Source organism: Sparus aurata, chromosome 11, assembly GCF_900880675.1.
Source record: "Sparus aurata chromosome 11, fSpaAur1.1, whole genome shotgun sequence".
Classification (NCBI taxonomy): domain Eukaryota; kingdom Metazoa; phylum Chordata; class Actinopteri; order Spariformes; family Sparidae; genus Sparus; species Sparus aurata.
The window spans coordinates 9,513,609-9,539,654 of record NC_044197.1 but is presented as its reverse complement, the minus strand read 5'-3'; the positions used below and the strand labels follow the sequence as shown (position 1 = coordinate 9,539,654).

The 26,046-nt window shown below is 42.2% G+C and overlaps 1 protein-coding gene across 3 annotated transcripts in view; it reads left to right on the top strand.

The window, feature by feature from the left end:
- Positions 1 to 26,046, top strand: part of ralgps2 (Ral GEF with PH domain and SH3 binding motif 2) — a 71,189-nt gene that overhangs the window by 8,896 nt on the left and 36,247 nt on the right. For all 3 annotated transcript variants that reach the window (XM_030434341.1, XM_030434344.1, XM_030434343.1), the window contains exons 2-6: positions 11,247 to 11,355; positions 13,089 to 13,213; positions 13,734 to 13,841; positions 14,626 to 14,676; positions 23,352 to 23,435. In XM_030434341.1, the coding sequence (XP_030290201.1) occupies positions 13,160 to 13,213; positions 13,734 to 13,841; positions 14,626 to 14,676; positions 23,352 to 23,435 (297 nt within the window). In that variant the 5' untranslated portion in view covers positions 11,247 to 11,355; positions 13,089 to 13,159. The remainder of the gene's footprint in view (positions 1 to 11,246; positions 11,356 to 13,088; positions 13,214 to 13,733; positions 13,842 to 14,625; positions 14,677 to 23,351; positions 23,436 to 26,046) is intronic.

Below are 26,046 nucleotides of genomic sequence, written 5' to 3'. Positions count from 1 at the left end.
TTCTATAAAATATCGATCAGTGTTTCCCGAAGCTCAAGATGGCGTCCTCAAATGCCTTGTTGTATGCATAGCTGCATAGTTGTTCAGTTTACTGTCACAGAGGAGTAAGGAAACCACAATATATTCACATTCAACAAGCTGGAATCAGAGAATTTTGACTTTTTTTCCTCCAAAGATGACTCAAAACAAGAATAGTTGGTGATTAGTGTAATAGCTGACAACTAAGCGTTTAATCGTTACAGCTCTAAAATAGGTTATTGACTCATTGTACTTATCATGCATATAGACTTATTGATGTGTATATGACCTTGATAAGTTTTGCTGACCTCAATATTGTCCATTGTGTTTACGTACATGCATCTTTATTGGGGGGGATTTTTCAAAATGTTTTCATATTGTCTGAATGTTCAATATTTAGTGCTCTTTAAATGAGTGCATGTGCATTATTATGCTCTTATTTTATAGCTATATCAACATTATGAAATTGTTATAAAATTGTTATAAAATGTCATTAATATAGTTTATAGCAATTATTTCTGGCAGTATATATCGTCCAACAGAAGTATTTAACAGGAGGCCTACTCATCATACTATGGTGAACACAAGTGTCGGAATTAGATGCGCTTGTTCTTCCTCTTGTCCCTCTCTTACACAGTCCGTCCTCTGCTGTTCCCTCTCGGCAGCGCTCCCTTTGTGTTTTAAGTTGTAATTGGCCGTTTTATCAGGCCCTGGAGACTGGGTAAAGCCATGTTAGGGGAAGTCATGCGTGCAACTGTGAGTGTGTGTATGTGAGCATGTGCTAGGCTGTATGGGAGGCCTGTTATCTCCGTCTTGCTCAGTTAAGCAGGTTCAAAGTAACTTGAGTTCTGGATCAAAACTAATCTCACAGCTGAAAAGTAATCTCGAGTTAAACAGAGCAGTATCAGCAACACAGGGTTACATTCCCCCCCGCCTGGCTGCACTGACTACATGGTTTCGGTGTTGGCTTGTGCACTTCTCTTCTGGGTCAAGTATCTGAGCAGAGTAGGCCAACCTAAAAGAGGACAGTAAAACTTGGCAGAGGAGGATGAGCTCATTGTTATGGACACGATATATTCTACTATCTGGGTAATGCAGCAAGATGAGAAGAAGTGCTCCTTTCTGTTTTTCCGCTAGAAAACCGCTGTTTCCTGACCTTCTCTAATCTCTTTCTACCTCATAAAGCTACCTCTTAAAATGTATCTCAGTACAAGTTTGGTTGCAGGGTTTGCATGACCAGTGAGCAAGCAATCCTCCCACAAGCTGACTGCAACATGTGTACAACTAGGAGTGATTGTATGAGAAACCTTGCGTCATTTTTGCTGATGGGAGTACGCTTGTTCGCCTGGGGTTCTGTCATTCAGTCTCTCTGCCATAGCCAGTTTCCGTTGCCTGAAACTACGGAGTTTTTTCCTTCTTAAAAAGAATGTATTGTTGTACCAGGACTGTGGGTGTTTGTGTGTGTTTGCTCTCACATAATTGTATGGTTTGTCAGGTTGCAGCATGCCATGTCTCTTAAGTCTGTGTTTCACTCCAAAGCCTGAGGGCCCACCTGAAATCTAGTCCTGGGAAGGTTTGTGTCTGTCTTTGTGGAACAAAGTGTGAAGGTGAAAGAACCATATTTTTGAGTGGCAGACAGAGATGGAGATGTGGATGCTTTGCTCAGACACAAAAATGTGTTCATGATGGTTCGAGCCGAGTGTTGCCACTGGATTGCTGCTCAGTGGGTCGCCAAATATACTTGGGCGCCAGTTAATCTACCTGGGAGGCCCACCTAAGTAAAGTATATGTGTGGGGAAATGGTAGGTTCTCAGAGAACTAATGCTGTTAACTGAACTAGCAATCCTTTTGCCTGGTGCATTATTCAAAATATTAGTGATTACAGTTTTGGAGATTGTGGTTAAAACATGTAGTAATGTTATGATTGTATTATCTAATTGTTAATTATGCTACAGTGAAAGAATGAGTAATGATAGATGTGGGCCTTTGTATTTCAACAAAAATAAATACAAATAAACTTTCCTGTTTTAAATCTCTGTGGCCACGTGAATATAGACCTCTGAGTTTACAAGTTACACTTGAATGCACCATGAAGTCCCTGTAAAAAACCAAAAACTAAAAAAACAACATATTTATGATGTAAATTGACAAGCTTGTTTTGGGGGGCATTTGGGGAAACTTGATTCACATTTAATTCTTAAAGACCTGGCAACAACATCAGCTGTTTTGGAAGTTTGATTTGTCCAAACAGCTCAACCAGTTCACTGTATGAAACTAATTCACCCACAGGGAAACCCACAAAAATGTCCACCAAAACTTTTGACCAACTTCCAACCCACACAAAGCCACTTCCAGTGACTATCCCCCAAGGTTTTATATGGCCACCAAAATAAAAACCACACATTTCAGTGTATTCATTGAAAGATCTTACTGTGAAAAAGCAGATATAGGAAGTGTTGTTCTTGCATTAACAACATGCTAACATCACTTGTTCTCTGTGGTTTCAACACTTCCTTGTTAACTTTTATGCAGTTTCGTGTTGTTGTATTTAACTAAACCTTCTTGGCTGTTGGGATAAACAACAGGCTATCTCAGTCTGCACATGCTGCCTTGTGTAGATAGGCAGGAAATCTGTGTGCTAATCTGCTGTGACCATAACGGCAGATTACATGTTTACACTGCTGACTCAAAGCAGTTTGTACAAAAAATAGACTTGCACATGACAACAGTTGCACAGTTGTCAGGTGTTATCATCCGGTATGTTGATAATCAGTTTGGGGCTGGACTGAAACATTCTGCATTGTTACTCGTTAGAATGTTAGCTGGATTTTTTCACAATGTTATAATATTTGACATATTTAGTACTCTCAAATTCTTCTAATCCTTCAATCTGGACCTTTTATTATGTTAGCAGTGGTTTTCTGTCTAACCAATATTCTGACACATTAATTATGGCACTGCGCTTACCAGTTCGGAGCAATTCAAATGGCGTTTTGTTCACTGATTATTGTTATGTAGCACGAGATACTCACATTTAGGGCTGGGCGATTAAACGATCTTGAAAGAGGATAAAATAATCTGTGAGGTCAAAGCAAATTTACATGCAAGGTATATATTTCAGTGTTTCAGTGATAGTGGGCTGAGTTGTTGATGACTGTCAGCCATCGATGTTGGACAATGGTGCTGTATATAAGGCCAATTCTAACAGGTCACTTGATTTGTGGTTGGATGCTGATGAGGGAGACAGTCAGAAATACATCATAACATTAGGTAAGAGCTAATGTAGCTGAACAATGTCTCAGTGTTTTGAATGTGCTGGTTCACTTCTAATCATCATTACTCATCTTTTGCACTGTTCGACCAGCATTACATTGATGGATCAGTATACAATTATGCTACTGGCCCACTGTGCAGGAGTTTCAGCTCTGCTCACATTTTTCCTAGCACACATGTATTCACTCACTTGCGCAGAATATCTTGTCTAGTCCCTCAAATCTATATAACCAACAGGTGACTTTTAGCCTGAAATGGTGTTTGCTTGGCCTCTATGAGGCGGTTTTACTGCTGTGTGTTTGTCTTGTGCCAATCCTTAGAGACTCATAGAGGAAGACATAGAGATCATATCAGTTTCCTCTAAACATTACTGCTTTGACTGACTGCTCTGTTGCCTTGTATTGTTAGCCTGCCCTTTCCTTGTTAATAGTCCGTGCAGGGAATGACCGCAGACATCAGTGCTGCTGCCAGCTCCCCACTTCCTCTGCTTCCTCTCTCTCCCACCCCTTTCTCTTTCTTTCCCCCACTCGTCTGTCATCACGCTCAGGACGCCTAGATTTCAGCAGTGGAGTTGAACTAAGGCCGGGTCGGCTGCCCACTTCCCATTCGGGACACTAATCATGCTGAAGCCAGCACACGCACACACAGACATACTCACAAACTGCAGGCCATTGCTCTGCCCACACGTGACAGCCTGCTGCTCTGGGGCCCTGCCACATGCCACTACACACAAGCTTGGCACTGATGGATAACCAGTTATCAAGACCAGTTTCCCCTTGTTTTGGCTCTTAGTAGTAGTTTTTCTGTATATATTCCATTTGATTGCTGTAAGCTGGGGGTGGGCTATTGAAACTAGATTTTATCTATGTCTGTAGGAGTTGTATCAAGTGTTTATGTGTAATTTGGGGATGTGCAAGGAGAAGGGAAAAGAGCAGGGACAGACCTGAACTGCCTGCCTGTAAAACTTGGGCTCTAATTATCAAGCTGGCGAGCTGTGGGGATCTAGGGAGAAGGGGAGAAAGAAAGGGAGGGAGAGAGGCAAGTGTATCTAAAAAAAGCCTAATCACACCCCACGGTGCAAGCTGTTGCTTCAACACCGAATTTGGAACTAGTGGAATTTCACAAACGGGGTGGATGGATTCAACTAAACCAGGTTGAGGTGTTTCTATATGCTGTGAAGAATGTAGGGCTGCCACTAACGATTATTTTAGTTGTTGACTAATCTATCAATAATTTTTTTTCGACTAATAACTAATAACTACGATTATTATTATAAAAAATGTTTCGACTTTGGTTTTACCTTATCTTCAGAGCAAATTAAAAACCCATGAAACAGGTATTTGAAAACATAATATTTTGAAACACAACTGGGTTTTTAATATATTAATTGAACTAATTATTACAGATTTTAATTCATTACATATCTTACAAATTAATTATTATGTTATAAATCATTGCATTAAGTAGAGATTTACTATTCAGTGTTTTATCCAATTTATATTATGACTGTTTTGTACTGATTTAAGATACTACACATGAATTATTACTGATATCGTTGCTGTCAGACAGAAACCTCTTTATTTGTAAATTTGACTTATTTTTTCATAATCGATTTTACTGGCCACCCTTCACGTCTGTACACATTATTAACTAATGAATGTATTCAAAAAGCTTGTCTTCAGCCGGGCCTCTTGTCTGATGATACACGGGGGAGCATGGGGTTCACAACAACCGCAGTTGTTGTCATTCGAGATCTGTTGCATTTTTAATAACTATGAATTTTAATAAATCACTTTTAGTTTGCACACTAATGGATGAATATGTCTAAAAAAATGCAACTCCGTTTCAGGTTGATTTGCTTGTAGGTTTGTGGGCTACTACAGAGAATTTTATACCATATATTGAAGATGGGAAGTTTTCGCCCAACAGCTTCAAACCACTACAAAACAGCTATAATTTACTAATAACTAAGACAAACAACTTTTATCAGTTCAACTTGTGAACTTACCCGTCTGGCGTACATGCCACCATAGCTCCTGGGTGCTTACGTTTCAGGTGCTCATGCATGGCGCTAGTGCGTAATCGATTACGTCCACTAATCGTTGCAGCCCTAGAAGGATGTGACTACTTACATGCATCATGTCTTCTGTATCTTGTTGTCAGCTGATCGTGGCAAACTGCAGTTTGCCACAGTTTTCATCCAGCAAACAGACCATGCGCATTGCAGTTATTTGCATCAACCAGGGCTCTCCCCAGACGGTGGAACAGCGGCGCTGCGCGTCCGTCCGTTCGTCCGTCCCCCGGTTGACGGCTAGGAGCTCCCGGCTGACGGCGATGAGCGTCCGTCCGTCCCCCGGCTGACGGAGTTGATGACCGTCTGTCCGTCCGTCCGTGTCTCCCCCGATGTCACGTCCGGTTGGCTTGCCAGTAGGTGTGGTTAATCAGCCCAATTTCCCGATTCGATTCCGATTATTGAAGTCTCGATTCGATTACAAATCGATTATTAACGATTATCGATTCGATTTTCAATTATTAACGATTATTGATCCTCCATTTAACATCAGTCAGCTGCTGAATTATTTTACTTATCTTTTGAGTAACACCTCACAGCACCTTCAATATTGTATAGTGTAACTGTAATATCCAAATTATTATTTTTTACCTTGTTTTAAATGTAGTCTTTCACTGTTAAAAGAAAGTTGCCAAGCTCAGCAGCCGGACTCATGTTAGAAGCATTGTCGGTGACGAGAACCAGGTCGTGTTTCTCTATTCCCCACTCGTCTGCCATTGCTTTGAGAAACTTGCACATATTTGCGCTTGTGTGGCTATCATCCATAGCTCTCGTCTGAAGTACGTAGGACATTAGCTTCCATGAACTGCTGACATAATGAGCTGTAACGGTCATATATGAGACTGTAGTTTTCTTTTAATAATTTTTTTTTAATCGATTTTTGGAAATGTAATAATCGATTCATAATCGTCAATATTATAATCGCGATTAATCGATTATCGATTTTTTTCACCACTCTTACTTGCCAGACGGAAAAAAACACACGTGTCTAGGTCAGAAGCCATATTGGGAAGATATGTTGGGTTTTAGTGCATTTCTCCATGTATCCCAAAGCAAGATTCAGTGATGTAATGATTCTTTCTTCTTTTCTTTTTTACGTTCTTAGGCAAAGGAAGAAAAAAAAAAAACAGGAAGGCATTTGCAAACCGTCTTACCATATGCATCCTTCTATATATAAGTTTCAACATTAAGGAAATATATTGTAATTGAAAAATAATGACATGCATATATGCTTGTGATGAATTTACATGTGTTTTCAAGCAGAAATAGAAAATTCACATGGGATGTACAGTGACTGTGCCAGAATATATTATCTAAGATAAAAGACAAATTCTGTACCACTGCCGGTTTACAGTACTGGGCCATACTATTATAAGTCATCTATTGATGATGAGCAAAGAGGAAAAGAAGGCATTGCAAATGGACTTTTAAGGTTCAAAGTCAGATAGTCATCATGCTTTATAAGATCCAGTGTGCCCTTGGGTGCTTGAGAACTCGCCCTTGGGTTTTTTTCTTCTAGTTCATGCTTAAGTCCAATCACAGACGAGCCTAAATATTCATGAACGAATGGTTCATTTTGTTAGAGGGCAGAGCACAGTTGGTCTCTCACTGTGTTCATTACCTATTCATTTTCTATAAAAGCTTTCACTGTGAAATGATATGACACCATTTAAAAAAACAACAACAAAAAAAAGCATCTTTTGTATCATGCAGCTATGAAAAGTCTGATGGGCATCTTTTTGTCTGGAAGGATGAGTGTATTTGGGACATTGAGGTCACTTCCTGTCATGTTTTTTTCCTCATTCGCCAAGAAATGAGGGCACCGGATTGTGTTGCGAGTTGTGTAGGCAAACCATAGGATTCTTTAGAAATCTAATCCTGTTCTGGTTCTCAGAATTGATAGGATGAACCACTATGGAAGGATAGTCAGAGAGCCCTGGGCGACAAACTTTGATCACATGGCCTGTATATACAGATGTAACTGCCCTTGTTTGTTTTTCCTGCTGCGTTTCCTACACTTCTTCTGATGGAAACATTCTCTCTTGTGGTCTGAACTACCATGGAGCTGCCTCTGTCCACGTATTGAGCTCCAGGAGGATCTGAACATCAGTGGCATGTTAAGTGATGCTGCGAAGGGGCTGTTTGCTTCCCTTGACAGCAACGCACGCATAACACACACACACACACACACACACACACACACACACACACACACACACACACACACACACACACACACACACACGGACACGTCATGGACACGCCCACCATTGTCCCTCTTCAGGCAGTGCCACCAACCTCTGATTGAACAGCCAACCTGCTGAGTGAAAGCAATGCACATCGAACCGCTGTGACATGCAGCGGCATGCTGTGTTACTGTGTGTACGTGCATGTTATAAGGGAGTGTGCATGATCAATCCGGCCCCTCTTAGCTCCAGATCAATAGTGTTCTGCCCGGGGAGGCTTGACTACAGCCCAGGGAAAGCGAGAACCTCGATCCGTTCTTCGATGCCTTGGCATTACTGTAACACCTCCGGTCTGCTCTGTGGTGATTAAAGATGCAACCAAAGTACACACAAGGCTCTTCTTCTTGGTTCATCCTGATTGAAAATTTTATTAGAGTTGAGTCCAAACTTGCTCACAGGTTTAGCCCAGGACCGGGTCTGCCTTTTATATGACAGTGAGGCCTCCTACAGTATGAAAGATAATTTGCCTGAAAGAAGACAGCTTTGACTTTGAAGGCCTACAGCTCCCAACAGTGTGAATGCCCTGATTGTGTGTGTACTGCTGTGTGTATTAAAGAGAAGAAGAGGAGGGCACAGCTTAATGGGCTGCCACATCCCTCACTGCTCAGCTCAACACACTGACCTACTTTGGCTCCCTGACTTTGGTGCATCTGCGGCATGCTTTTCAAATGCATCAAGCCCAGTCGCTGCTAGGCTGAACAGAGAGCACGTGTCGGTACAGTGCATGCATTATACAGACGGTGACAGAGAGGAGGCCGTGTATGTTTTATCACGAAGCACACTGGGGATTGTGCAGTGAAAATGTCAGGACTCTTGAACTCTGTTCGTAAAGATGAAGTGTATGGGTCTTGCTGTGAGTGTAAGGTATGACATTAGTGGTGGCCTCACACACAGTGGGAGCAGATTGAGAAGCGAGGCTCGCAGGGCTGGTAAGTGTCAAAGACACTGGCAGAGTTGTCAAAGCCATTGAAGTCACACTGCGGCTCTCTGTTGATGCTGAATGTGGCACAAACCTCATCTCTTATCCGTTATTCAGTCTCACCTCTTGTGACCTTCACACTTTTATACTAAAGTTCTGTAAAGAGACGCGTAAACTTAGTCTCTCTCTCTCGCACACACTGAACACACACTAATCCTTTGTTTATGTGGTAGTTTGCGCCTTGTGTCGCGACAGAGACGAAGCAGTGAGTAAGCACGTATACACACATGCATAAATAAACAAGATTACGGCTTTGAGAAGTCTGTCGCACCGTGTCCTTGAATGCCAGGTTCTTACAGTGTTTCAACTGTTGGGCCATCTGTGAAGCACTGCCACAGTTTTGTGATGGCTGCCAGAGAATAATATGCAATGAAAATGTCTGTACAAATTTTACATCATGCTGTTGCTGATGTTGTTTCAAGGCAGTGCTTGTGTGAAACTTTGATAAGCATTTTTTTTTTTTAGCACCCATAAAGACAGGTTAAATGCAATTTGGACAAAATCAATAATCCAAAAAATATTTTCCCATTCTCTGTAGTATGGTGTTGGATGTGATGTAGTGTGTAGCCTGTCTCACCTGTGTCTCAACCAATGATTCAAATCAAATAACGTGTTGATTTATTTTTTGAATACACCGTCATACGCACAAATACCCCGGCATGTGAGTGACGACACGTGAACGCACTTTGCATTTTGTCCTTCATTAAAGAGGCCTGTTAAGCTGCTGGTGCTTTTTTTGTGTTTGAACTGCAGCATGTGTGCGAATGTCAAAAAGCAGTCTGGCAACGCGGCCAGAGGGAGGAGGGGGAGGCCAGTGATTCACGGAGGCGTGATTCGACAGCACCTGCCGCTCAGCGCAATGAGTCACATGGAGCTTAATGAACGACACATCCTCCGCTACAAGCTCCAACATGAATCTTTCCACTTTCTGTCACTCTTCTTCTCTTATTCTCAACATCCTCCTCCAATCCATCGAATGCCGTCCTGAAGTGTTAGCCTAGTGATGCTCAAATTTATCACTACCCTCCACAGGGTGTGTGAACATTCCCTAGACTTGGACCTCAGTAAGCGAAACATGACGAGTAGACCGCGTGGAATTATATCACCAAAACACATTCAGCCTGGCTCACCGTCGGACCTGCATGAATATTGCCGAGACCAGATGAAAGATGGGGAGGGGGGCTTTTACATTTTGCGAGGATTGGACAGGAAGGCCAGTGACTCAGAAGGAGGGGGTGTTGTCTCTTTCTCTCTGTGTTTTGTTGAAGTAACATAGCTGAAGGCGTAGGCGTCGTAAGGAGCTGTAATATAATGAGATGTAAACCAGTCCAGGGTGGTGGAGACCATGACTGACAGGGAAGCTCAGACAGAGAGCAAATGACATGACTGACAGCAGACGAGCACAATTGCCAGCGGGTGTTTACAGTGACGGATGAACACTTCGTTTTGTGACAGTGACACAAACTAGACGTGGGCTCATCAGTCGGCGATGTTATTTCCATATTCCTAGCACGGAAATATGCTTTCGTAAAACTTATCTGGAGTGGAGCTCTGGGAGGCTGTTACCCTGCTCGGATGTGATCTTTGAAGGAATGTATAGGATTGTGTCAGCAAAGGTTTAAAGTTTACTTTGGATAGTGGAAATCTTAATCCGCTGTTTGTTCTGCTCATGAGCTTTGTACGTCTATCCAGCATGATAACAACCTGGAGGGGATGAGGAGATCTTAGCCCCCTGCCTGATGGCTGAAGGCCAAAGAGTGTCTGCCAGCATGCAGCACTTTGTCTTCAGCCAGAAGGAGCCCCACACAGTCCATCACACAGGCATTTATGTCTTAGAGTAGTGAGACACCTACTGGCTAATGTGAGTAATAAAAGAAGTCTGGAGGCAAAGAGCAGGATGGGATTTAAACTTGATGAACGGCGAAGTCAGCTGCCAGCAGTTTGGGTATAGTTGAGATATACACTGGTAAATCTATAGTATTTAAAGGGACAGGTCGACCCAAATCATAAATACATATTTTTCCTCTTAACTTTTGTGTGGTTAATCCATCTAGATTGTAGAGTATTGGATATATGGTCTTGAACATATGGAGCTGTATGGCACTCTTCTCAGGTTGCTTCAAGTGCCAAAAAATAAAAACCCAACAGCAGTGTCCCTTTCAGAAATCATGACCAGGTTACTGAAAATAATCCACAAACCTTGTTTTAAATAGTTTTGTGGAGGAACCATTTTCTTCCCACCAAACTACACCCACTGACTGTATAACCAGACATGAAATGTGCATCTGATCTATATATATTAATATCTTCAAAATTGATTTTAAAATGTGCGCTGATGCAACATTCTTTCTCTGTCTGCAGTTACCAGTCTGTGGTCTCAATCAATATCCCTGATTGGTTACATGTCACAAGTAATAGCCTATCAACACTGAATAATCTGAATCTGCAAAGTAACTAGTGACTAAAGTTATCAAATAAATGTGGTCGATGGGAAGTAAAAACAAGCAGTACATCGAAATATTCAAGTTAAGTACTTCAGATCAGGTTTTGGATTTTTGGCTGTGTTTGATTTCTAATGTGTGCGTGGGCTTTTGTCATGTTCAGAAGAATCACGCTTCCTTCCTCTCCTCTGTCTCTCGCTTTTGTTCTCTTCACACAGACGGCAGGAGCCAGCCTCAGAGAAAGACGGGACTCGATAGACAAAGACAGCAATACAGAGCAACAGGCTAACATCACGTCCAACACTATGCGCATCTGACACACAACTGGTGAGTATGGCCCTGGCATCTGGCCTGCAGGGTTGTAAAGCAACAGATTTAAAAAAAATCTTATTTGCATATGATTACCTTTGGACACATCGTGGTTACTGGAGCAATTATGACTGTACATTTCTTATTGTGTTGGGTACACAGGAGTGTTGCAAAGTGTAGTTGTAGACGTGTCTAGTTTTGAAAGAGAAGATGGTTGCTGGTTATGCGGGGACCTTATGACATTTTAACATCATTACCTCCAGCTTTAAAATCCTCCAAAAGGGCTGTGTGTTTGTGTGGCAACTGCAAACTCACACACTCACTGACATCTTACATCATAGTCCATGGGAACCTAGGTATTAGACCAGGAAGTAATGTAATTAAAGTTGGATGACAACAGACAGACTCAGACTTGTAAATAAAGGCTGGCTGTTGCTTCCGGTGAAATTATGCACTGCTGTCACCAACACTGCGAGGAGAGTTGACGTGATGTAGTGGTGTTTACTCCTGGCTTAGCAGAATGCCACTGTGGAAGGAAGCTAATGGCTCTTAAAGCACAGACTGTTTTAGTTTGAGCCATGAGGCAGCCAAAAAGACGGAGACACACACACACACACACGCAGGCGTGCACACACAGAGGCTTGCATTGTCAGATACACAAGGGATGGCTTTGCTGGCCTTTAGTATTCTGAGCAGCTTCTTATTTTTCATTACTGTCTCTCTGTGTGCTTTTGGCAAAGAACAGTCTCCGAGGTGTTTTCAGTCACAGGCAGAGAAGAATATTTAAGAATATTAAAATATCATCACTGAGCCTCCAGATGTGAAATCCTAAGAGGATTAAGTAATCTCTTGGTGTTAGAGCAAAGACCTCAGATTTCTTTTGTCCAACCAGCAGTTCAAAACCTAAAGGAACTATTATAAATGATAAAGATAAACACATCACTAAAACCTTACATTTAAGAAGCTGGAACCAGCAAATGTTAGACACTTGAGCTTGAAAACATCAGAACATAGTTTGCAATGATTTTCTTTCCGTTGTCAAAACCAGTTTATCGACTAATTGCTGCAGCTCTAATTGAGATGACATCACAACTTCCTGGTGATTTTTTTCTATTCGGGCAGCCAGTTCATGCTCTTCTGGAAACCTTAATGGTGGTTGAAATTTTGCGAGAGTGCCTCTTGAATCTTTAGGATGAACACATTTTACTCTGGTAGCCATTTGACAAAAGGAAAAGGAAAATCTTCCCTGTGTTTAGTAGTTGAGTCTGGTCTGTGAGGCAGCCGTGGGTCATCCTCTAGTGTCAGCCATAAGCTCTTTAGAGTTGCGTCTCGAACTGACAGCTGCTTTCTCCAAACCCCGTTCACAGAAGATCTCTTTCTAATACTCAGCCTAAGCCCCTTCTGTCCTGTCCTCTCTCGTGTCTCTCGTAGTAAATGACGGGCTGTGAAAGTGCACGTCCATATGGCATTGGCTAGTCCTCTGGGGACAACCGCTCAACCTGTCAACACTTTAACCATCTCGAGTTCCGTCATAACTCATTTTCTGAGGTTGAATTAACTCAGTAGTAGCCTTTAACAATGAGCTGGACCTGAAAATACTCCAGTTAACACATTTCAGCCAGCAGGTGGTGCTGCTGCAACAAGCTGGGAGATCTGCCTGCTTTGTTTTTCAGGTGATAATGGTGAAGATGCAATGTGAAATGTACTCACTGTGGCATATTTTGTGTGTGTGTGTGTGTGTGTGTGTTCAGAGGGCCAGTTGGGCTTTGCTGCAGCTGAGGATGATGAATGGTCTCCTGCGCTAGAGCTAGAGGGTGTGGGAATGATGGACCTCCCTAATGGTCAATCAAGCATCACCACCGCAACATTGTCTGAGGTGAGGCCACACCCCCCATCCATTCTTTAAAAAAAGTTAATCTTGTGCATCCTTTTTCCAACACTTTTAGTTTAGTTGAGTGTTTTTTTTTCCTTACTGAAATATTCAGTCAGTTTCAGTGAATTGTAGCTGTGCTCTGCCATGATGCCTGTTATTAAACCCTTTTAAACCTCACATACGGGTAGATCATTTCCTGCTGACCTCAGTATTGCCAATTGTGTTTACATAAGAATGTCAGATTGTATTTTTTCACATTCCACTTCAAATGTGTGAATATTAAGATATAAAAGTTCCTTACTCTTTGCAAGGATGCGCATGCTTTATGATGTCATTATAGTATAAATAAGTTAGTGGCATTAAATGTTCTTAAAATGAGAGTTTGTTGTATTTTTTTTTTCTGGAACCGCATTTGTTGTCCATTTTTGCGAAACACCACTTTCACACGATAACCTTGTTCTTAACTGCACAGTCATCATTTCTTACACCTTGCACTGCTATTCTGTGTGGGTGTGTTTTCTAGAAGAGCAGCAGCTCAGAATCTCTCAGCGATAAGGGTTCTTCCGACCTGAAGAAGAGTTTCGATGCTGTCGTGTTTGACGTGCTGAAGGTCACCCCTGAAGAATATGCAGTGAGTGAAGTTAAAGTATTCGTCCATTCTTTTCTGGTTAACCTGCTTGTTGTTTTTTTTTTTTGTTGTTTTTTTTTTAAAAGGGGGAAAGGTTCAGTAAGCACAAATGTGATGTGCTGACTTGAGGCAGGAGGAGATGGGATGATGGAGGAGAAAATGGGGTCAGAGTTTGAATCAGTAATAATTGATGATGTCTGGCAGTGCCAAGCAGCCCCTGATGGATTTACCCCTGGCTGCCTCTGCATAAAACTTTCCATGGCAACTATGAGCAGGCAGAAGTCACATTTCTGTTGAATATGCCTTAAGTTGTTGTGAAGAAAACTGTTGCGCAAGTGTGCTCCATAATTAATCAATGAAAGCATGCTCCCCCTTATGTCTGTCCTCTGATTTAATACTGTGATGTTTATCTCGCCCATGAGATGTCGTTACCCTACTTAACCACAAGGGGGCACTCTTTAACTTGTTTTTAATCAAGTGTTTTCAGTTCACATCACTCTTTGGTAAATCAAAGCATGAATAAGTGCAGACAGTAAAAAGATCACTGTCACACCCAACTGCATGGGAGGAGCAGTGGTTTTTTTAAATTAAGTATTAGTTTTTTGACCTTCAATTAGACAATATATGATTTTTCTCATTTATTAATTAAAATGTTATTGAAATTGCCATTTGATAAGGTAGAATAACTCCTATATAGCAGTCTGGTAAGAGTATGATTCTGAGGGATACGTGCACTTTATTTTCTTTAGTCACAGTCTCAACATCTGTTGTGTTGTGTCTCCTCCAGGGCCAGATTACACTCATGGATGCTCCTGTGTTCAAAGCCATCCAGCCAGAGGTGAGCTACTTTCAGATCAGAGGTGTTGACGGCTTTTTTTGGGGATCATTTTGATATCTAGTGTGAGAATTCAAGTGGGGCTGTTGAGTTTGTTCCCACCTGAACAACGCATAATTGCTTGAACAAGCACAGTTGTTTGTTTCATTGGTGGGGAGTGTCGGCTTGAATCTCACATCTCAAATGATGCAGTGTAAAATGTACATCATTTGATATAAATGTATTAAGAATTAGGAATGTACTCCTTCCATCTGCTGTCTCTCTTCCTCTGTCTCTCTCCGTTTTCTCCCTTGTAACACGTCCATGTGGTTGACATCCTTGCACCACTCTGTGCTTATAGCAGCTGTGATCAGAGCACCAAAACAGAGCCACGTGTCATACGCTGGAAAAGGGGCATATGTGTCTCACCCAGTGTTGCACACCCAGTGTTGCACACCCTGTCCCTTGCCTCAGTTAAATCCAGTGTAAACTCATGCTCTTTCTCTCCTTTGGATTGTAAGGCCCTTCCTGACAGCAGTCATGAATAACCTGTGTTTAAGGTTGGCCACTGTGGGCTTATAAAAGCAGCGTACAGACCGCAGCACAGTGTGGTGTGGTACAGTCTGACTCCTGCTAGTGCATATGAGCATCACTTGTCTCAGTCTCAGCTTAACACACACACACACACACACACACACACACCGATGGCGAGATGCCCAGACCCCTCATACAGTCAAGATATTTGGGAAAATGTTTGATTCTAAACATTTTGTTCTCAGAGTAAGGAATATTCTTGAATTCATATATACTTGTTGAAAAGCCTGAGCCAGACAGAGATTGACTGACACGGGCGCTGAAATTAAGAGTTTTTGTTTTGTTTCGCTCTGCTTCCCGTGAAGTGTAAACCCGCTGTCATGAGGGCAACTATCCACTCTCAGAATGAGGGTCCATCCTCTGATGTCCTCTGTTCATAGAGCCGGTGGTTTTTGTTTTGCTCTAGCCACATGCCAAGCTGCCATTTAAATGACAACTGGTTGGCTAACAAAAGGTATTAAAGTGGCCATAGTCAGGAGCCACAGAAATGAAGGCATACTGCCCAAAAAGTTTGGGCAACAGATCGCTCTCCTTTCTACAGTTTAAAACTGTAGAAAGGAGAGCGACCTGTATATGATGAGGGAGAGCTGGAAAAGTTCTTGAATTTAACTTTTAAGAAGCCATTGACCGTTTGAGTCTTGTACATAGTTTGTTGTGTCTGAAAAGATTAAAGATTTAGCGTTCTTCTGGGCTCGCCTCTGAAGAATAGCTTTCTTCACTCTAAGTGAAGTCATTGACGTCACCTGGCCTCCTGCCCAATCGTGTTACCTGCACGGGGCTGAATTCTCTCATGTACCACTGATGGTTTTTTAAATGCAAACATGCTCCTGTGCTCAGTCTGAGCCGACTGAGTGGGTTTTAAAAGCCTAACATAAATGTGTCCCTGCAGTCCAATGTAGCAATTTGGCAAAGGGTCAGGTGCACAGGGGATTTTATTTTTTGCCTCAAGATGGTGAGATATTTTGGAGAGAGCTGTAGAGGGGGGGGGGGCTGACAAGGAGCTGAAGGCTGCAGCCTGGAGCGAACAGTATGCAGAGTGACCCAGCAGCAGCATCCTGGCAGGGACTAAGTGCACCAAAGAGGCCTTTTCCTGCTCTCACTGTGCTTTTGTCTCAAAGCACTGGCTAAAAAAAAAATAATAAAAAAATAAGAAGCTTCACTGCCATGACTGAACTAAAACTCAACCTAAGTTTCCACTGCTGTCAGTTCCCTCGCCGTCCTCACAGACACATGATGGGAAAATGGAAAACGCAGGTGTGTGTGTGTGTGTGTGTGTGTGTGTGTGTGTGTGTGTGTGTGTGTGTGTCGGTGTGCGCCTGCTGTTTCACTCGGCTCTCTGCCCGAAAAGGAAAATATTAAATAACTTGGTTTAGTCCTCGAGTTGTGCAATGATGTTTTTACTGATATGCAGCCCAGTGTACCCTTTGACGCACCCTTTAAATGCCACTTTACTATCAAAATTAACGTACACATACTGGGTAACTATGGTAGGGTTTACTAATACATTGTCAACAGTAATGGACATGACTGTTGTTTTGATTTTTTGGACAGGAGACAAGTGTAAGTTTCCATTATGTAATATGCTGCAGTTGGAATAGTTCCGACTTATGTAGTCAAACTCAATTTAATATGATATATTCTGGAGAATTTCATGCATTACTGGACATGGACATGGCCTGGTGTCCTTCAGAGGCATTAAAGTTGACATATTTTGTCTTTTTGAACAATAACAAACAACAGGAATCAATTTTTCCTCCATATTGGTTCCAAGTGTTCGTGGTCTGTGGTTGGACTGATTAGAACAGGATTATACTTCATGGTCTTTGAAAGTTACTGCAGATAAACTGAGCTTGCCCTGTAGTCTTGCTGCTCCATAGTGCAAATGTTTTCCTCTGCATGGTTTTAATGTTCTGTACCAGCAGTCTGTCATGTTTGAGCTGCTCTAATGTTTCATCCTGCAGTCGTTCCCTTAATAACCACTACTTGAAATATTCAAAATGATCACAAACTTGCAATGACTGAGGGTTTTATTTTTCCCCTCTCCATAAACACATCATAACTGTCTTGATATAATATGAATGTGAGAGCGTGTGAGAAGGAGAGAGACCGACAGTCCAAACGCTGTTATACACATGCAGAAATGTTGTAAACAAGAGCGTGCATGTGACACACAAACAGACACTCTGGCAGGAAGTGGAAAAAATGGCCCCAGACAGAAGATCTCATTAACTGAACTGTTCCAACGCTGACATGGAGCAGATGTATGGAGAGCAGCCCCGACGCTTTTTCGCCAAGCCCTCTGGACGAGGAAGAAAAGATAACTGTTTGTTATAATAGCAATAAAAGATAACATGGCAACTGTGGACAGAGACACCAAAAAACAGTGTGAGGAGATGGTATAAAGTCTGTCCAACCCCCTCTGGGCAGGAAGCATACTTCACTATCCCCTTTTCCTCCCACTGAAGAGGCCGTTTATTCTAAATAACTCTCTGATATTGTAAAGGGTCTCGAGATAGAGAGCTGGATGCATGCAGGCGAACACAGAATCTAAACACATCTGCTTTTGATGATGTGCAAGTGACAGCTCATATGACACTGCCATGTATGAGCTCTGCTGTAATTTACCTCACTTAATGGACTCTCGTGAGAACAATAGTCATGCAGGAGTACAAAATGATGGCAGAGAAATGGACATGGAGCTGTTGATCAGAGCATCTTGTGTTTTGTTTGGAGCACAGGTATAATTGATGGGAACACCAGAAGTTTTTTTTTTTTTTTTGATGGTAAAATGATGTGTAGTGCAGAGCAGACCGATGTTTAATGTACAACCCTCAGCTGAATTGCTGATATGTTCTTTGGCTGTTGGTTTGCAGAATGAAATGCCATTAAAATGACAAGATGGATCATGGAGAGGAGCAAGGGAAGGGATGCAACGGACTTGTAGCTAAATCTTTTTCTCATCTAAATTTACGAGGTAGCGATTACCGATGGGTTGTAGCGTTGGCGGGGTGTGTTTATCTGGATCGGATGGCTCACTATAGCACGGATGGATCAGCTGAGCGAGAAATGTAGAGAGCAAAATGACGTCTGAGTGAAAATAAAAAGGAAATAAGTGGAAAATAAAAGGCGCCTTCATCTCGCTTTCCGTTTTTCTGTCCCACTGGGCCGTTCGTAATTTCATAATCAGACGTGTGGCTGATGATCTACAGCTGGATGTTTATGCAATAGAGGCTGCAGGGAAAAGAGAGATTGAGTGATGTAGAGGGACTCAAGAGGGGTTTGAGGAGGGGAGTCTTTGTTTTTTTTCTCTACACACAGACACGACAAACGCCAAGTAAGTAATTTAGTGGCTTTCCCTGGCAAGCTTTGCTTAAGCTCGCAGGGAATAGCTATCAGATTGCATTTTACGTACCACCGAGAAGTATGTCAGTTCCTCACATGTCTTGAGAGCATCCAGCGCCAAAGTCCATGGTCAGTCTGGCCATGTTAGACGATGATGGGTTGCAGTTGGAGGGTGGTAGCGTTTTGCACGCTCATGCCTGCAGGCTTATTGTTTTCAAGAATTGATTGTGTGATGAAAAGCTTTTCACTGAAACATTGTCATTAAAACTGTGCGCGAGATGTCAATGTTGCGTACAAGCTCTTTGTGGGGCACTCCAGTCTGCACATGTTGTTTTCCTGGCGGAGGGACTGGAACCATAATTGCTTCACAACAATCGCAGAAGGGAATCCCACCCACATGACAGCCTGTCACCATGATGGTTAATACACATTCATCATGATGAAGGTGTGGAAAATGATGTTTTGCCAGTTTAGACAGAAAAAAAAAAATCTAGAATGACAAGCTCTCCCTCGTCAAGGAGGATTTTGTCCAAAGTTTCCTAACCAGTGGAATACTCGAATCCGTCAGTGGGAGACAAAACATCAATACACATTTAATGATGCATTTATAGTTTTATTTATGTTTTATAGTATAGTAGTAACTATTACGGTAACATCATCTTTATCAAATTCACTATGCACAGACTGACGGCCTGTACTTCCATCAGATTCACATACAGAGTGCATGGGCTCAAAGAACTCCTGGAAAAGTAATTCTTTCCATACAGCAAAGTAATGGAGCCTGCTGCTGGCTTGTCCGTCTCTGACAGAGTCTATAGTTTAGAACTGTTGGACTGAGACAACAATGCATTTTATGACCTTCTTTTCCATATTTCTGTCGTTTTTTCCTTTCCTTTTCTGTTCTGCACCCCTGCTCTTTTCTTCTTTCTTTCTTTTCTTATAAATCCGTAGACAGGCAGTCGATCATAAATTTGGCATAACCTGGCATTCAGTTCAGGTTTCCTCTGTCTCACTACAAGCTGATGTACAGATCAGCAACAGACTGTGCAGGTTTTCCATCATGCTCCTTCCTGTCATCCTTGCTGTATCTCCACCATCTCCTTTCTCCTTGGGGCAATTTCTTCTGTCTAGATCTCCCTCCCCTCCTCCTCTTCCCTCTTTTTTTCCACCCTGTTCCTCATCGTTATCAACTCTTCCTGTCTTGGCCCATGGCCTCTCACTAATATACCCTGAGATCCCGACGCTTCAGTTTTCCGTTTACAATGTCGACAAAAACAAAAGGAATTGCTGTGGTTTCTCACATGAGATCATCGCAATCTGTGGCTTAGCTGCAGACGGTTATCTTATTCAGCCTTTACCATTATTACATAATGCCTCTCACGATGCATTTGGAAACCAAAGCTTAGTGGATAAAAATGAGAAGTGATTATCGACATAGGGGAAGTTTTGCGTGGGATATGGGTAATGTTTGGCTGAAGATCTGATCTCTGTTAATATTTTCGGTTTGATCCATAAAAATGCTCCTTTACCCCATCAGTTATTTGTTAATGATCACAACTTGTAGGCTAATTAAATCTCGAGCCAGAGTTGACGTCAGTTTTCCTTGACAAGCCCTCATATTAGCTATATGTACCCAACAGTGCAGATACAGCCAGCTTCTAGCAGCCCCGTAGGACCGCACTTAATGAAAACGCTGCTCGGCCAGACCAGAATGTGGAAATGACAGGCTGTCTGTGGTTTGGCCGAGCAGGCTTTCTTTTACAGCGCGCTTTTACTGCAGCATTTAAAAGCTTCTCCTTACCAGAGCTGCCTCGTCAAAGCTTTTCTCCTAAGACTTGACTGTTGACTGATTCTTCTTTTTTTTTCTTTTTAAAAAAAAAAAAAAAAGAAAAAAAAAAGCTCCCTCCAGTTTGTAATGCGGAATCAGTGTGAAATGAGGCTCTAAAGGCAGAAGAAAAATAAAGGAAATGAAATCCTATTAGTTCCTGGAGGGGCTGTGGATTTGTCCCCTGCTGCTAAAACAAACTCAAGCTATGGCATCAGTTATTACACAACAGATGGAAAACAATGGAGCCTGAGCGACTTCAAGCCTCCCCCTCAAGCTTCAGCTGGACAGACAGATGTATGGATGGTTAGATTATACGACAGGCCCAGGTGGTCTGGTATTAAGGGGTCAGTGTAGCTTGTTGAAATTTTGCGGTCTTGGCGAGACGTAGGAGCGTCTGCGTGCCTCTTCGCGGGTGTGCCACCTACCTGGGTGGTCAGGTGGTGGTCCGAGCTGCACAAACACACCCGCCTCCCACGAGCTGCGGAACGTCTTTGTTTAAGAACCATCATGTACGTTGTGTGGAATTTGGAGAATGATTGACACGATGACAGGAAGGAGGAGGGCAGCGCTTATTTAAAAAAAAAGTGAAGTTAAATAAACGATGGTGAGACGGGCGAGTGTGCCCTGCCCTCAGGTTTAGCTTCATCCTGTGACAAGGACAACATGCTCCAACTAAGGCTAGGAAACTTTGTGGGAAGATGCTTTTAGGTCTTCTATTATGTTGTCTATTATCATCTTAACTAGCCCCTCCAATGTCCTCCTTTTTCTTCTCCTCATATCCTCATCCTGACTCAGGAAACATGGGCCCCGAGGCATCACCTCACCCACGCATCAGTGTCTGCTTTAAACATCTGTATTTGATATGTTGAATCTTTACCCCCGCTGGCTGCCTCTAATGACTCAGAGACTCTCCACTGACCGAGCATGACTTCTCTTTGCAAGTGCACTGTCCTGATGCATTCCAGCTCAGGGAGTTGTGAGCAGTTTGGTAGAGCATCCAGACAGTCAGTCTCACAGGGGGTATTCTGTGTGCGTGGGGGGAGCCGCAGCCTGATTCAGCTGTTCATATTGTAGCACAAGTCGGCCGAGCTGGCAGGGATTATGAGGAGAGCTTGCACAATATTTTTCCTACTGTTACATCTGTGACCCTGGCCTGGACAGCCTGCAGGGGCCAATGGAGGGTCTGGGTTCCCCCTCACAGTGTCTGTGTGGTCTGTGTCTTTACCTCATCACTGAGGTTAGAAGCTGGGGCCAAACCGAGTACAGCCTGGTACTCTGACAGACGTGACTGTTTGTGTGTTGTTGGAGTTGTTGCAAGTTCCAAAATCACGGCCCTGCCCACTAAAAACCGTGTAATTCAGTTTCTACCAGGACGGCTGCTTCCGAAGCTGCTGCTACTTTATAAGACTGGTATCAGTAGAAGTGCAGAAATAATTTGTCATACAGATGATTCAGATTGTCATGTATTAGTTTTCTGCTCGATCTAAGTAAAGAAATAAAGAAGTCAGATTCAGAAGTAAAGTGTTGTTAAAAGTACGCAAAAGTCATACTTGAGTAAAGTAAAGACCACTTGTAAGGATATAACTTTTTTTTAATCAATCTAATAATAAATGTATTTAAGTGTCAAAAGTACAATTAGAAGTAGGATTGTCAGCCTGCCCTGGAAGTGTATCAGTTTTTCTAACTATTTGAATCTTTATTTATTTTGTTATTTATTTATTTGATTGCCAGTTAAATACATTATTTTTAAAACTGTGCTACTATGGCTCTGATGCTGCATGTAATCCACAAAGTAATCAGTAAAGTTATCAAATAAAAGTATCAAATTAATTGTTTGCTTCCAAAATGTAGCGGAGTGAACGTATAAAGAAGCAGAAAATGAAAGTAACTCAAAACTGTAATTAATTACAGTATTTATGAGTACTAACAAGTAAATGCTTCTCATATGTGAAGCTTTTCTCAGATTTTGTCATTGTAGCTGGAAGAGGTCTTGTGACCACTTGCAAACAATGATAATTACTTTGAAGACACTTTGGTCTTTGGTCTTCTAATTTTATTATATTGTTGTCTCCATTGTTTGTATTCTAACATGCATTTCCCAGCATGTAATGTAATGATAAATGTGTTGTGTTTGTCAATTAATTTACCCTGAAGCTTAAACAAACATCCACGTATGCTTCTCCTACCACATAAAACATTTACAGAGTTTAAAAAATATTGTTTACATTGGCTTGTGGTTGGCCCCTTCTTCTCTTTTAATGTGGCATTTGTATCTTTTATATTTCTCCGCCGCCACCACCACCACCCTCTGCAGCTGCGTACATATGCCTCCAGCACAGTAAACCTCTGTCATAGTGAACATTCTGATTTGTTACACTATATTTAGTGTTCCTGGCCATAAATGTGGCTCGAGTTATCATTAATGTTAGTAACTCCACCTGTGGGTTTCCTGCTAGGGCAACTCAAAATGTCCACTGTGAGAAAAGTCTCAGTGTCAGTTGATGAACAGATGCAAACTATAAAGGGATTTATTGTATCTTTTAAGTATCTTTTAAATAAATAAATCAGTAAGAATTATTCTCCTTCAAAACTGCACCGAGTAGGAATCAGTGCATAGCTTTGTTATCCACTTGGCACTGGGATGGTTTTAAACAGTAATGAGTACTGAGCTTGCTCCTGTGGCAAAGTGTGCTCCTGTATAGTTTCATCAGTTTGTTTATGCAGTCAACCTGGCTCTTGTCCTCAGTCTTTCTCTCTTTCTTCCTCCTCATCTGGTTTTCTCTCCTATCATGTCCCGCTCTCTGCGCTCCTCTCCACTTCCCACCGAGTGACCTCTGACTAGACTGTTAAACCCATTCAGTAAAATGCTTGCGTATACCATACCCTGTGGTTCAGTGCATGATGTCAAGTTCCCTGATTGTTTGTGTGTTTTCAGGAGCTGTCGAGTTGCGGCTGGAACAAGAAGGAGAAGCACAGCTCTGCTCCGAATGTCGTGGCCTTTACTCGCAGGTTCAACCAGGTGAGACGCATATCCATTTTTCACTTTTGTCACAGGCAGTATTTCCTCCGGTCTCTCCTACAAGGAAAGAGAAAAAAGCCCCTTATGTAATGTTAAAGATTTATGTGCTTTGGTCATCTAGGATGGGAGAGATTACAGCTCCTCTTTCCATCTTGTCCTCTGCCTCCATCCTCCAAGCACTAAATCATCACCCTAGCTCCCCCAGAGCTGGTTGTTTTGAAGCCTTGCTTGTCATGGCAGCTCCTAATAATCTCCTCCCTGCTAGTCATATACGTCATAATTATTCCCCAGGTGACACAGGTCTGTAGGAAGGCAGTTTATTTTGTCCTTTGCTGGTTTTTGGTTTTGGCCATGACGTTAATAATGTTCTTCTGTAGCATGTTTAGGAACGTTTCCCAATGTACGCAGGAGTGCGTATGGCATGCTCCCTGGGTGCCCTGTGAAATCATCAACAGGAAGTTGTGGGTAATGATGTAAGGGGCTGCCATGGCCTTTAATCCCCTTCCAGTGTTTTTGCCAGGCTCCTTTAACGCCCACTTTACTGTCCTCCAGTATAAATATGAGATGATCTAACAAGAATGTGTTGCTGTGGAAACTTCTCCATGTATAGCACATCGCAAACGGTGATTCAAGATGTTAGCCGCACACATTTCGCCAGTCGGCAGCCAAGGAAAATGAGCTTTTTGGATAATGGTTCTTGGATTTGGAGGGCGGAGAGTCCCAGAAAGCTCCTTAACATGAGCCGAAGCCATATTCCTCTTCCTTAAGTCCTGGTTTTGTTGGCGCTAAAGCTCTGAAAGCCAATGGAGCAGAAGAGAGCTGGCCAGTGTATTCAACAGACGGCAAGAAGAAAATAATTCAGAACCCATTATGAACAATGCACAGTCATCTGTTTTATTGGGTTTTGTGCAGAGATAAATTAGCAATTTGCATACAGTAGTCAAAAAAAGAAAATGTTTTTATTCAGAAATCATGAGAACTGTAATAAAGAATTAGTGGTGATGATGACCAAGTGGGATGGATTATATTCTCATCAGAAGGGAAGAGCTACAGAAAACATCACATTAGTGTGAATTCAATGGAAAAAACAAAAGCAGGACGCTGAACTGGTCCTGTGTAGTCTAACACCAGGATGATTGTGTCAGATCCTTTGAGTCCTTTGGGGCGGCGAGGTGGGGCCTCCATGGATCAGATTTACTTCAGCCAGGACCCAAGGTTACCATGCCGATCACTGCATTGTAACCAGATGATTGTTATAATACAGTTCACCTTAGTCCTTTTTAAAAGTTGGTGTAAATTGGTGTATCTTGCCTATATAACTACACTTACCTTTACAATTTTACTTGCTCTTACAACTCATTGACCATCAACGTCGTCCGGGTCATTCTTAACAACATTTACAGTAACATTTAGGGCGTTAAGCAGGCGCTTTTGTCCAAAGCGACTTACATGAAGTAAATTTGTCACAAACAATAAGTGCTTTTGTTTAAAAGGTTGTTATGGCCTTAAATTCAATTTCTACAACGGTACAGCTGTCCACACACTAGGGATCAGATCCAAACATCATCTCAAGCTGTCAGTCAGCTGTAGTCCGCATCGTTGTCCAGACCTTCATCTCCGTCCCATCCCTCCCTCCCCTCAGGACAATAAATACGTTGGTCCACAGCTATCAGCTTGTGGCTGGATCTGTCTGCTTCCGCTTATTTATGATTATTGAAGCGCTGGGGCCGCGCAGCATGATCTGGAGGCCTTGATACGCTCATAAACGCTGCACCAAAGACACAATCGTTGCTTCAGGGCGTAATATGAGATCTGTAAAGACATGACTTTGTCTGTACAGCCTCTGTATCCCCAAAACTCTCCCTCAGTCTCACATACACACTTATGTAGAGCACTGCCATTCTGAGTGATCTCACCGCTGTGCAGTTCTGGAGGCCAAGGCTGACGAGGACACAGGCTCTGTAATGAACCCCAGTGGTATAGCGATTTAGAGAGAGACATGCTTTGTCCAGACTGACCTCAGATATCAAGTTAGACCGCTGAGGAAACTAAATGTGAAGCTGCAGCATGTTTTGCCCCCAGATTGGAATCGCATTTTACAGTCTATGGAAACTCCTGTCTACTGTAAACTGAACGTGGATGAAGATGTTACGACCTTTGAGGTTTTTTTTATAGCTGCGACCTGCAGCTCTACAGGTCACTCTGTCATTCCACCAAAAATGTACTGACCTTTAATGGAAACAGTTTTTGTCCTAGGATGCTGAAATTTGTCAGGCAGTCAAGTGTCTTAAATTAGACGGAAGTGATGGTTTGGTACGATTCTGATACGACAGGAAAAACACAACAGACCCCAAATGCATAAGGCTAGGTTTCTTATCATTTATTTTTTATCTGATAGGCGTGCAATTACAGTTGGTTCCACCTAGTTAAAACATTAAGACATTCTTAATATTGCATTTAAAAAGACATTAACTTATTGTACAGTCATAGTAAGGAGTAACATTTTAAGCGTTGATTTAAATGAGCTGACAGTTTTAGCGGACTGCAGGTATTCAGGAAGGTTACTCCATAGGTGGAGAGCATATAAGCTAAAAGCTACTTCACCTTACAT